Genomic DNA, 14221 nt, shown 5'->3' on the forward strand with positions numbered 1-14221 from the left:
GGGGGGCGGGCTCTGAAAGTCTAGAAGTATCAACTGCGACTCGTAAGACCAAATGAAGGGCTGCTTGAATAAAGAAACAGCGGCGTCATCAAGCTCTACTAACAATAACGATTGTAGGGACTGCCGACATGCTGCTCACCTTGTTCCACGATCACAGATCGCTTCTGGCACAGCTTTGTAGCCAGTATTCGGTTGGTCGAAATAGGACTAGAAGTTTACGTTTCAGGCAAGAAACTTTTTCTACTGACTTAATAGTGTTGCGCAACTATTGAGTCTTCAAGCGGCAGGTGTGGGATTTCGATGAAGTGATCAGAGCAAGAACAATATTTTCATCTGACAAATTACTTTTTCACATTAAACGTCACTTCTCTGCCCCGAAGCAATCCAATATCAAACGCAACAATAATTATGTTTTCAAACGATGATACTGGTATGGCAATGTCATAACCTGCCTTTTGACAAGCATGTTGTAACATAACTTTGTACCTCACTGTAGACCAGCTGATTATAAAGCGCACATGATGAAATGACGATCGCGTAACTTTTACTTGCCGTATGCAGCACGTCGCATCTCTGCCTCTACTTTTTGACAATAGTCGTGCGATTAATTTGTTTTATGATACCGATGCACGCCTTTATCCTTTACACTAATCCACAAGTGAACACTCCTACTGACCTACTACTGCAACTATAATATTCACACAACAAAGGAACTATGGCGCAGGTACAACAAGCGCCGTTGAATGGTTCTAACACACTACCAATGTCATATCAGAAACATTTCTGTATGGTTATTTTAATTATTGCCATTTTCCCGCTGAATCTTTTCCAAGGGGGTTGGGGGAGGGAAGTGGTACATTCAGGAGTATTAATTAGGTGACTCCAGCATTTCAGAAGACGATTGCGCAGTAACGAACACGTACAGAAATCACACAAACATCAGTGGGCAGAACATCTCTCCAAGTTTGTTACGCTATATGCGCTTCTACTGTGATGTAGGTGCAGTTCGCTGGCACGATGGCGAGAAGGCAGCCAGCCCACTTTGGGCGTCTCGTAATTGGGATGCCTGCTCGCAAGTGCGAACTAATTCGATGCGACAATACCGAGACGAGGATTAACAATGAAACTTGTGGACGGCACAACCTACTTGCGCAATCTGTAATTATAGGAATTTAGCTAATTATTGGCAAACTTTCTTTATCAGTGATTAATACATGCAAATTCCAACTGGTTCTCTAAAAACCTATCGTGGGACATAATACGTCCCGTCGGTAGCCAAAGAGTTAAAATCCAACTTCCGCATTGGCAGATTTTCTTAAAATCGTAAGTTTCTGTCCCGAGTGAAAAAATGATGAGAAATATTAAATTACATCACCTGCAAAGTAGAAACATCCTCTTGCCACAAACAGATTTTTTACTGTTTTACTAAAGATTCGTCATGTGTCACAGTGTTGCTGTCTTTTCGATCGCTCCTTTAAAACTTGCTATGAGCCATTTAACAAACTGAAGCTAGTTTATGCGTTCAGAGGATAATATTTTGAGTCACAGTAACACATGTTCAGAAATAGGAAACCGAATCCTTCACACAAAATCCTTAGGCGACTATCAGTGAGTCGTGTGGTATCAGTCAAAAGGTACAAATACAGGGGTGTAACAATTCGTGGCGATGTGACATGGATTGATCACATAGTCTCAATCTTGGGTACAAGACCTAACAAACTCCGTTTCTTTTGTTGCCAAGTGGGAATATGCAATCAATCTACAAGAGACTATTTACAAAACACACGTACGACTCATCATAAGATATTGGTGAAGTGCACGGGATTTGTACCAAAATGGATCAAGAAGGTCTGCTGAATAGATACAAATGAGTAAAAGTGAGGGAGAATTTGAGCATGGAATATGGACTGAGAGCAAATCAAAGAAAGGCGAAAGCAATGTGAAGTAGTAGGAACGAGTTTAGAGACGAACTTAGTGTCAAATTTATGGACCACGTGCAAAAATATTTTTGATGCCTTGCAAGCAAATTAACGCATGGCGGACGATGAAAGGTGGATGTAAAGAGCAGAGTAACGCAGACAAATGGGAGATTCCTCGCTAAAAAGAAGTCCACTACTAATGTGGTCTTATTTAGAGAAAGAAATTTCTGAAAACGTACGTTTAGAGAACACTATCACACTGAAGTGGATCACGGACTACGGGAAAAACCGGAAAAGAAGTGAATCGGAAAGATTGAAGAATATTGAAAATTAGGTGGCCTGATAATGTAAGAAATGACGTTCACTACAGAGACGGCGAGAAGAGAAACACGTGGAAAATACTGGCATGAAGGGAGAGGATGTGAGGATATGAAGGGATTAATAACTACCTGATATAAGAGGGCAACAGCCTAGTCGGACATTCGAATATATCCTCCTAATAATTTGAGAACATTTGGTGTAAATGCTATTATGAGATGAGACTGGCCCATGAGAGGAAGCCATGGTGAGCCGCGTCAAGCCAGTTAGAAAACTGGCAACAAAAACAAACGAAAAGCAGCATGACTGCACAGGTTTGACTGGTGGCACGCGTTGGAAAGGAGACGTCAACTGTGCCACCATAGTCTACTTTCAATGTTCCACGAGCCAGTATTAAGCCCCCTACGTATCGCCCCTGTAGACACCGGAATGAGCACTTCCAGCACGCACAAAAGCATTTAAACAGTCCTACCCTCTATACGCGAATGGAACGATAAGAAATTCTACAAGTGCTAGCTGCCATGCAGAGTACTGATGTCTTTTTCCCTCCACGTCACGTAAACGAACAAGTTTGCTTTTATCCACAATTGAGGCAGTATGCTACTCATTACATGAAGCGCATATTTTGCCAGACTCGTGCTGGGCTGTAAAAATGAAATTCCATTACGAAAACGCCAAATAAAAAACTACCAATGGCTAATACGTAGCGTACTTGGCTTATTACCCAGCGTATGTACAGAATACTCCCTTCCCAGAAGAGCGCAGGTATGCCACTCATTTTGCATCTGTGGTTGAGTGGTTGCCTTTCGTTTCTCGTCTGTAGTTCGAAATTTGCTTACAGATACTCGGGTAGATCAGGCAAGTAAACAAAATCATCGTCAGCGAACAGTACCGCCAGTTAACCCCCACCCTCGTTGGATCCTTAACTTCCCACACCACGCGAGAGTGACTTCGTGGAAGGAAAACCCTGTCAAAACGCTCTGCCTACCCTGGCAGTGGAGCCGCTCCTTTCGACGATGACGGACCGGAGGAAGGAGTCGGCTTTGTCGTACCACACGAGCTGAGGCCGGAACGGCGGCCCCCCGCGACGCTGCGCCTCCTTCACCTTGAGCAGCTCCTGGTTGTAGGTGGAGCGCAGCGCCTTCAACTTGAGCTTCACCTCGCCCACCGTGAGATCTGGCATGCGCATGCTCTCGCAGATGCGCTTTAGTGCCCCCTCGCGGACGGCTGTCCAGCGGTGGTACAGGTTGGTGGGATTCCACAACACCTCGTGCTGCTCGTACAGATCGAGCAGGCGCATGATCTCGCGCTGCGACCACTTCCTGGGAAACGTCGCCGTCATTGCGTAACCGAACCGCGTCCGCGCTCGTACGGGCCTACCAGCCGACTGGCCTGGCGCGGGAAATAAAGATGGCGGCTGGCGGGGCAACTGTCCTGTCCCGCGCGCAGCTGTCCCGTTGCCAACATGGCGTACTGCGCAGCGCAGCACAGCCCAGCCCGACCCGCGCCGGCTCACCTCTCCACGGAATGTAAACAACACACCGGCGGCAGCGGCTGCGGCGGCGGTCCATCCAACTGCCGCCGTGTTTATCGCTGCGAATCCTGAGCTCCGCGAACGCTGTTGCAAAGCTGTGATGATATCGACCTTTCAATGACTACATCAATTTCACACCTATCAGTGAAGCGCAGCGAGTAGTCATTTAAGTAAATTCTGTTCGAGTGTGTTTCTTAGTCATAATAGTTACAAATTTCCGTATCCCTTACAGTATACATACATTTAACGACGTATATACTAATTGCGTCGCCGCTAATTTAAAAGATGCGCTGCAGAGCGGCCTATATAAACTCTTCCCCCCCCCCCCCCCCCCGAGTCCTTTTGTATTCCCCTCCTCTGCCTTCCCCACTGCCTGTCGCGTCTGCCCAGCACCCCTCAGCCCTCTTACGGGTCATCCACCATCGGCTCCTTTCCCCCCCTCCCCCCCTTCGCTTTTCCTTTCCTCCTCCCCTTTTTTATTTTCCCATCATCTGTCCAGTTTCCCCCCACCTGCTCTCGGCTGTGGTATGTCACATCTGCCAACTTTTTAGTGCAGTTTTCCAGTGAATTTTCAGCGTTGCTCGTCTTTCTAGTATTGCGAACCGAAACCATGCTGTCCTGTCACTGGGTGTGAATTTTATGTCTTTTGCGAACAGAAACCAGACTGTCACCGTGTTTTTTAATTGTCTGTCTATTATTTTACCTGTCTGCTTCGTATGTATTTTATTCTCGTCATCCTCCCCCCCCCCCCCCCCCTTTGTTCTATGTTTTAAGTTCCACGATTCTTTTCTCCATGTTCCTATTTAAGTCTCCGATTTTATCGCCTGTTTTATTATTTATTCTCTTCATCTTTTTAACAAAGTCTGTAGGCTGAAGAGCGGCATACTACGCTGCTGCCAGCCCACCCCCTTCGGAGGGGGGGGGGGGGGCGGAAATCGAAATTCAATAAAAAAAAATGCAGTTGCTCCTAGTGACTCAGCTGGGTCACAAGGAGGATTCGCGTGCTCGCCCTTTAGTGTACAGACTATAAAAGAACGTCAGGCTATAAATAGCCGCCGGCCGGGTTGGCCGAGAGGTTCTATGCGCTTCAGTCTGGAACAGCGTGACTGCTACGGTCGCAGGTTCGAATCCTGCCTCGGGCATGGATGTGTGTGATGTCCTTAGGTTTAAGTAGTTCTAAGTTCTAGGGGACTGATGACCTCAGATGTTGAGTCCCATAGTGCTCAGAGCCATTTGAACCATATAAATACCCATGTGCGACGACCTTCAAAAAGAGATGCTTCCTCAAATGAGATCCATAATTTTACTAGGTATCGGCTGTTTCTTTTTGTGGTAATAACCGAAAACATGAAGGCGTGTGGTCTCTAGCAAATCAGTCTACGTTCGTAATCCGCTTATCCAAACAACGGTTTCCTTTTCCATGCATGACCAACTACCGCTTCTTCTTGGAATATTTACTTGCGCATATTCACAACAATGCTTCTGTTTGGATTCAAAGCTACAGCAGTTCTTTTGATCACCTTGTTAACCCCTAACTGGTGCACCCAAAAACTGTAACGCATATGGTTCACCTGGGTCCTCAGGACCCACTTCAGTTTTGAGTACCTTCTGGCAAAAAAGAAAACAATTAGGTGGATTTTAAATATTAAACATTTAATAAGGATTTATTACTGCCGTTTTATCACGACATTCATAATTTCTTTACATACCTTGAAGACGTTATAAGTAACGTGAAGTACATAAGGTAGCTAACGTGGAAAATTTACTTCAGTCCTATTACGCATCAGCTAAAACAGACAGCGTGTAGGGGCCGCCATGATCCCAACGATAGATGTGCTAATCTACTGCGTCTTCCAGAAGACGAGATCTCCTACGAAATGCCCTCCAGTCTGGATCCTTCTGATTGTTGCAGTATGTTTGCTTTCAGACGTTTCACATCGACTCCAATGGCCAACTATCCGATGAAGTATAAAACATTCATCTGAAAAGGTCACCTGTCACTACCCAGCAACGCCCACTGTGGTACTGCCGTGCAAATTCCAGCCTTCGCCGCCGATGAACGGCAGGCAGCATAGGTGCATGTTCTAGCCGCCTGCTCTGAAGGCCCATACGCAGGAACGTTCGATAAACTGTCATTGAGGAGATACTGTCGTTAGCCCTTGGTTCATCTGAACGGTCAGTCGCTCAACCGCAACACGTCTATTCGCTCACACTGAGCGAGGTGGTGCAGTGGTTAGCACACTGGACTCGCATTTGGGAGGACGACGGTTCGATACCTCGTCCGGCCATCGTGATTTAGGTTTTCCGTGATTTCCCTAAATCGCTCCAGGCAAATGCCGGGATGGTTCCTTTGAAAGGACACGGCCGACTTCCTTCCTCGTCCTTCCCTAATCCGATGAGACCGATAACCTCGCTGTTTGGTCTCTTCCCCCCAAACAATCCAATCCAATCCAGCTATTCTCCCACACACACGTCTACAGCCGGCTTTTTACCCCTATCGTCTACAGCCGTCTTTTTACCCCTATCGTCTACGGCCCGTGGAGCACCACAGCAGCCGCGGCTATGGTTTTGGATAGCGCCATTTTGCCATGTACGGTGTATTTTAACCACGGCGGCAAGCGACCAGTTAACACTAAACAACAGCAAACACCGTACACCCCCTCTCAGGATAAATTAACAATCAAAAACGTCGACCAAAATGGAAAATACCCAAGGATGAGATGCAGCACCACCTATAAATGGATACTGTATATACTAGTGATTAAAAAGTAAGTATAAATTTGAAAACTTAATAAACCACGGAATAATGTAGATAGAGAGGTAAAAATTGACACACATGCTTGGAATAACATGGGATTTCATTAGAACAAAAAAAGTTCACAAAATGCCCGACAGATGGCGCTGGACAACAAAACTGCTACCGTGACGGGTGAGAGGTACGCCGATATGTTACAGAATCGCATCATCCCCAGCCTGGCTGATAAACACCTGCTGGAACGTACGATGTTTGGATGGCCCTCCTCCCCATATTGCTAGACGCGTGAAAGATCTCTTGCGCGCGTCGTTTGGTGGTGATCGTGTGCTCAGCTGCCACTTCCGCCATGGGTTTGCTTGGCCTCCCAGGTCCCCAGACCTCAGTCCGTGCGATAATTGGCTTTGGCGTTACCTGAAGTCACAAGTGTATCGTGATCGAGCGACATCTCTAGAGATGCTGAAAGACAACATCCGACGCCAATGCCTCACCATAACTCCGGACATGCTTTACAGTGCTGTTCACAACATTATTCCTGAACTACAGCTATTGTTGAGGAATGATGGTGGACATATTAAGTGTTTCCTGTAAAGAACATCACCTTTGCTTTGTCTTACTTTGTTATGCTAATTATTGCTATTCTGATCAGATGAAGCGCCATCTGTCGGACATTTTTGAACTTTTGTATTTTTTTTGTTCTAATAAAACTCCATGTCATTCCAAGCATGCGTGTCAATTTGTACCTCTCTATCTACATTATTCCGTGATTTATTCAGTTTTCAAATTCACACACACACACACACACACACACACACACACACACACACACACCACACCACACCACACCACACACACACTTACCCAATTATTTCCTATTGTTTTAACATGTTTCTTGTCTTTCTTATGTTGGGTTGTTTTGGGGAAGGAGACCAGACAGCGAGGTCATCGGTCTCATCGGATTAGGGTAGTACGACAGGGTGACCAAACGCCCCGGAAAACCGGGATTGTCCCGGTTTTCATCCCTATGTTCCACTGTGCCGAAAATTTGTTTCGGGGCGCTCAAAAGTCCCGGAATTCAGTTTTTAAATACATTTCGCGTAACTTTCTCAAATTTTTGGGATTTCGCTATATTAACTGAAACACAAGAAATTAATATATTTCAGCTTATTTGTCTAAAACCTATATTGTCCCATACTATTAACCACAGTGTCAGTATTGATACACTCAGCCAATAATTTACTTTGAGTGGTACTTTGGCCAACAAGTAGTAAGTTGTATTATTGTAACAGAGCTATGAAACCGTCCGATTGTCGCGCCACTTACTGACACACTCATTGTCAGAACAGTGTAGTAGTTGATGTTTTTCAGACAAACTGCAATAGTTTTTCTCATATTAGTGGTATTATTGCTGCAGTACTGTGAAACGCAATGCCGAAACGTGCCTGCAAGTTCAGTGACTGTTATTCCAAGGAATGGAATTTCATTAAGAAAGGTCGTTTTGATTACGAGGCAGAGTGTTCTGTATGTAACTGTTTTATTTGTATAAGTCATGGTGGACGTTCCGACATAGTTGATCACATCAGGTCAAAGAAACACATTAACAGATACAGTGCACCGAGCTGCAGTAAAACTCTACAAAATTATTTTGTGAAACATCAGTCAAGTGAAGAGACGAAAGTTCGAGCAGACGAGCTTACACTAGCCTACCACACGGTACAACATCACCAAACTTATAGATCTAGTGATTGTACTAATAAGCTTAACAGCATTATGTTTGATGATTCTTCCATTGCAAAAAAAGTTTAGTTCAGCAAGAACTAAAGTGTCAGCCTTAGTGAAAGGAGTTATTGCTCCCCAGAGTGTAAAGGAAAGCCTTGAATACATCAAAAAGTCATCTTTCTACGGGATATCCACTAATGCCAGCAATCATAAGGCCACTAAAATATTTCTGTTTGTTGTTCAGTTTTTCGATATTAATCAGGGAATTCAGACCAAACTTTTGAAGGTGAGTTCCCTACCTAATGAAACATCTGACGAAATTTCAAGATTTTGTATGAATACTATCGAAATGTTTGATCTTGAGAAAAATAAATCTGTGGCATTTTGTCGAGAAAACACCAACACAAACTTTGGTGGTTTAAAAAGACAAGGCAAATGCAACGTATTTACCAAATTAAAGGCAACATTGCATGAATACATTGGGGTGCCCTGCACATGTTTTACATAATAGCGTGCAGACATCTGCTGACAGTTTAAGCTGTGATGTTGAAACTATCGTCATGAAGGTAAACTCACACTTTTACATATATACTGTTAGAACAGAGAGGCTTAAGGAGTTCTGTGATTATGTGGGAACTGAATATATGAATGTAATGTGTCACTCTAAAACACGCTGGTTTCCACTGTTTCCAGCAGTTGAAAGAGTAATCCGCCTGTTTCAACCGTTAAAAGATTTTTTCCTGATGTTTTGAAAAAATACTCTGGAAACTGTTACTAAGAGGAGAGAACAGCAGTTCATTTCTTTTAATGTTAAATCTGTCCTTAAAAGAGCAGAAGTATCAGAAGCAGCGGAAAGGAGCTTCAGAGAAGTTAACAAGTTTTATGACACTTGTGTAGAATATCTCTGCAAATGGAGCGCCTCATATTTACCCTCATCGCCGGTGTTTGAATGGAGGAGACTGCCAAAATGGGAAAGTGTTGAAGAGACAGTTTCTTATTTGAAGAGTAAAGAGATTGAAATCGATGATTCCATTCTCTTTGATCAGTTCAGCATACTGACAAATTTTGTTGAAGAAAGTCTTCACAAGTGGAATGATGAAAAAAAAAACCTATTGGAATGTCATGAGAAGTGGGTGAGTTTTTTTAAAAGCTGTGACAGACTTCAGCATTACTCTGAGTTGGTAATAACTGCAAGGTATTTATTTGCAATCCCAGCCCATAATGCCAATATGGAAAGAATATTTTCGTTCATGAATATCCAGTGGACTGATGAAAGAAACAGAATGGAGGTGGACACTCTTGAAGCAATCATGCAGATCCTGTACAACTACAAAATGGATTGTGCCGAGTTTTATCACTGTGTCTCAAAGAACAAAGACAAGACCAAGAAGGCTGGAGGCAGTGAACAATTCCCATTTCTCCAAGGACAGTCAATTCCGTCTGCAAGTGCTCAGTAATATTAAAGCTCATGTTAAAATTAATTGATTAAAAGCTGAATGGCTGTAAAATTTTGTAAAATCGTAATACATTTCTTTATTATTAAATGCCATTAATTATACAGCTAATCTAGATTATATCAATCTTTTGTATCCTCTTATTAGTTATAATAATCGGGTTAACAAAATGTATCAACAAAATATTAATATTTAAAATTAAGAAACCTGGGAACATGTGGAATGAGGTGTCCACTGGCACCCGCGTGAATGTGTCCCGGTTTTCACCGAAAATAATTTGGTCACCCTATAGTACGGGGAAGGAAGTCGGCCGTGCCCTATGAAAGGAACCATCCCGGCATTTACCTGGAGCGATTTAGGGACGCGGGATTGAACTGTCGTCCTCCCGAATGCTAGTCCACTGTTTAACCACTGCGCCACCTCACTCGGTCTTTTGTTATAATTATGTATTTTGTGTATTTCATTTCTTATGTACTTTAATTCGATTATGTTTTTATTTTCACAAAAAACCTGCTGTAACGAAGTTGTCAACCATATATAACAACGCACTTCCGAGAAAAATAAATTGTACCAAATAACAATAAATATGTAAAACCCCTACGGCTGAAAAGGGATGCCAGCATGCCCTCAAACAGCCTGCCCGACTACTTTTTTTTAAAAAAAAGAGCGGCTGATCGCGATCTCACGGCGCATCGTTCTCTCTCTTTCTTGTTTACCGTCATCTACGTGCTCAGAAATTCGTTTTGGAAGTTAAATGTACTCGGCCATATTTGAAAGTGAGTATGCGTTAATTTCGAATTGTTAAGCCGCCGCTAACTTTCAACTATTGTTGCGCGATATTTCAGGATGCGCAATAATATCAAAAGTATGGGTGAGCGGCCGCTAAACTGTCAACTATTATATTGTTGAGCGATATTTCAGGATGCGCAATAAAATTAAAAGCACGGGTGAGTTGCGAGGTTTCGGAATACTATTAAGCACATCGTAAACTTTATATTAGGATGATTCCGTGATGACATTACTAACTCTCAGGGACGATGGAGAAGGAGGATAAATGTGTCCATTTGACGTTAAGGGACGTGGTTCCGGAAATGACCAAGTCTAAAGATATAAGCGAAAATCTTTTTGATAGTTCTGACAGATGAATACATGTACCGGTACTGTCGTTGCTAAGACTGTAGGGTATGCAATTTTCAGTGGTGGTAGTATGAAGAAAAACAAGAAAAAAACCTATTAAGTATGGGCCTTAAAATGCATACCTTAAGAGCTTGTTGATCCTCACTATTGTGAAACACAACTCTTAAAGCAAGCCATAACTCTTAAAGCAAGCATTTTAGAACACATATTTACTGTTCGATTTTTCATGTTTTGGTTCATATAACCTCCCCTAGGAATACAGAAGGCAAGAAGCTCGCAGTAAAAGAGATGTTTCATAATATCAGAAATGAACTATTTTTGTGCTAATAGTTCTTAAGGTACAACAATACCAGTACATGTATTCCATTGTCAGAGATATCAGAACGATTTACGCTTTTCCGACCCGGGCGTTTTCAGACCAGGGTCCCTTACTTCAAGTTAATGTACTTTAACGTCCGTGAAAGTATGCAACATCATCAAGGAATCGCCTGTATTAGGGCTGCTTGTAAAATTGTACAGTCTGTGGGCAGCATCTCGCGTGCTACAGGCTTTCTTTGTGGTCGCTGTTGGTTTTTGAAAATGAATTCAAAACAAGACGAAAATGCACTATTAATCGAGTGAATCAAAATGTATACATAATTGTCGATATTGTGGAATGTTTGGGCAGATGAGAACAAAAACAGAAATGTTACAAACCAATCGCATGATTTGTTTCTCAGAAATTACGGGAACGGCCACGAAGGAAGATGTTTTTAAAAAATTAATTTATGTACAGTTAATAATAAAAGTATACACTAAGTAAATCACCTAAAACGAGACCGCAAATATTGCGGAAATGGAAAGTGGTATTGATGTGCGGTTTTCACAAAATGGGTTGGCAGTCACGGGCTCGTATTATTTGAAACACTTTAGAGTGTTAAAAAATACAACTTTTTTTTAAAAATGGATCAATGCCTACTGACATTAACAAACTACAAGTAAGATAAATGAAAATATCTTGGTGTTTGTCGCAGAATTCAATTATACAGCAGTCGACAAAAACGGTATCTGAATATCGTACCGCGTCATAATGTAAAGGAAGAATGTGAAGACCCAGAAGGCCACTGTAATCATGGCCGAAATGTTGATTTTCCCAGTAAAGTTTTTTACATTATCACGCGGTACGATACTCAGATAACTTTTGCGTCAATTGACTCTGGCCGCGAAAGCCTACGTATTTAAATTATGCAATTGTTACAGCTGTACAATGGCCTCTCACTAATCAGCCACGTAGTGCTACATTTGGCTAAACAAGAAGCTTAGTGGAATCACTTCCAAAGTATAAAATGAGAATTCTGTAATGAATAAAAACTCCGTACTCCAGATTCCAAGGGGGGAGGAGAGGGGGTTGGGAGAGAGGGGAGAAGACAAGTGTCTATGTATGGGGACAATAATTTCCCGTAATATCAAATTTTAAATTATCAGCACAAACAAAATTTTTATTTTTTTTTATTTTGCTCAACCTTCATTCTCTCACCAAATCTTAATGGCTAGTCTTTGACACTCCTTGAACCAATCTTTCAACATCTTTTCTTCTGCTTGCATGAAAGTACAGCAATTATCACAACAGCAGTGACTCTATCGTATAGCATTCCGAACCGCTATACTGTTGCACAATATTGCTGCACAATCTAGGGATAAGTTCAAAAATATTACGTAATTGCCCCACCATTAATAGCCACATAGGAGGCGCTTTAATGTGCCCAAAATTCGGGACTTTGACGTTGCGCGTAAGGCCGAACAGATCATCTCAAAAAAATGTTCAAATGTGTGTGAAATCTTATGGGACTTAACTGCTAAGGTCATCAGTCCCTAAGCTTACACACTACTTAACCTAAATTATCCTACGGACAAACACACACACCCATGCCCGAGGGAGGACTCGAACCTCCGCCGGGACCACCCGCACAGTTCATGACTGCAGCGCCCTAGACAGCTCGGCTAATCGCGCGCGGCAGATCATTGCACATATCGGTACATCCCGCGAATATCGCAACCTCTGGCAACACTAATTAGGACGTAAATCGTCCCTAAAGAACCATAAGGACAACAGCAGTGTGGAAGGTAGGTGCCAGAGAGGTTTTTCGAAAGATTATTAGGAAATTTAATTCAGACAGGGAAGATGATGTGCTGCCGCCTCTACGAAGGTCGAGTCTCTACTTCCGACGCTGGATCCGCGGCCTACTGAGGTGTCGCCGCAGGAACTCACATTGCTGTAAGCAGCAAACCCTCTGTGTGTAGCAAGTTCTTGGTGCAACTGTTCAACCGATTTTTTTTTCTCGCTCAATGGAATTCTGTGCATATTATTATCATCACAGACTCTGCAGTTAAGTCCATTAAGAATAAATGGAGTTTTTACCAGGAGTCACGTGCCCACGGTTTCTTTTGCACGACCAATCTATATAATAGATTGAGTTGTTATTCTTACCTGTCTTTTGGATCTGGAATCATTACACAGTCACCATACTGCTGTCCAAGCGCCTCGACGCAAAGCATTTCCTTGAAAACTATTTCGATTAACCCTCAAGTTTTTGTCAGTTTCATTATCTGCTTCTCTGTTTGTTGTTGACACGTGTTGGGGTCTCCTATACCACGCCTCGTGAACTACGTGCGTGTTTTCTTACTTTTATACAAAATGTGTTGGCAGGAATGTGTCAGTTTTATCGTTCATATGTTGGATGAAGTTGTTAGCCGATGAACAGAGGAACATGTCAGTGCTATAGATCACGAAGTAGACGAAAGAGACGACGATTTTACAACAGCCGGTAATCACAATTCTGCTGGCGCACAAGAGTATCATTCAGTGGAAGGACTTCAGGGCAGTGCGGGTGAGAACATTGCTGTTTCTTCAGTGAAATACTTGGCTACATAATATTAAATGTGTTCTCAGTTGTGATAAAGGAAAATGTTGCCCACAGCAGTGAATGTCAGTTTTGCAGACTTTCTTTTTGTCCTATCAGATCCAATTTTTTATCTGTATGTTTTATTCCCGTTATTTAGTTTTATGTGACAACTTACGAGCTACAGAGATAATATTGTTTTTTAGAATGTAGAGTTCAGTTCTCTGTTTATGTGTACTATTTAAAAAGAAGCACGAAAGTGTGTGGTGTGATAAAAAGTAAAATACTGTAGGCATTATTTAGTGCAATAATATCAACGACAAGTATTTAAACAATACTGAAACAACTGTAAAAATACATGTTATATAACTTAAATGAAAATTTTCAAACTACTTATCCCCTCTATCTCAATTTAAAGATATGTGTCCCAGAGATCACACTTTGTAGTATGCCTTACAGAAAAATTACCTCGTGAGTTAAGGGTTAACGAAGCTGTGGCTATTTCATGG

At 42.5% G+C, this 14221-nt stretch overlaps 1 protein-coding gene across 4 annotated transcripts in view; it reads right to left on the reverse strand.

The window, feature by feature from the left end:
* LOC126284806 (protein bric-a-brac 2-like) overlaps window positions 1-14221 on the reverse strand; it is a 437302-nt gene that overhangs the window by 300836 nt on the left and 122245 nt on the right. Inside the window, exon 1 of one of the 4 annotated variants that reach the window (XM_049983970.1) lies at window positions 3226-3620. The exons of the other annotated variants lie outside the window; for them this stretch is intronic. Within the exon in view, the coding sequence (XP_049839927.1) occupies window positions 3226-3579 (354 nt within the window). The 5' untranslated portion in view covers window positions 3580-3620. Of the gene's footprint in view, window positions 1-3225; window positions 3621-14221 lie in introns of those variants that run through there. 4 annotated transcript variants of the gene reach the window in all.

Source organism: Schistocerca gregaria, chromosome 8, assembly GCF_023897955.1.
Source record: "Schistocerca gregaria isolate iqSchGreg1 chromosome 8, iqSchGreg1.2, whole genome shotgun sequence".
Classification (NCBI taxonomy): domain Eukaryota; kingdom Metazoa; phylum Arthropoda; class Insecta; order Orthoptera; family Acrididae; genus Schistocerca; species Schistocerca gregaria.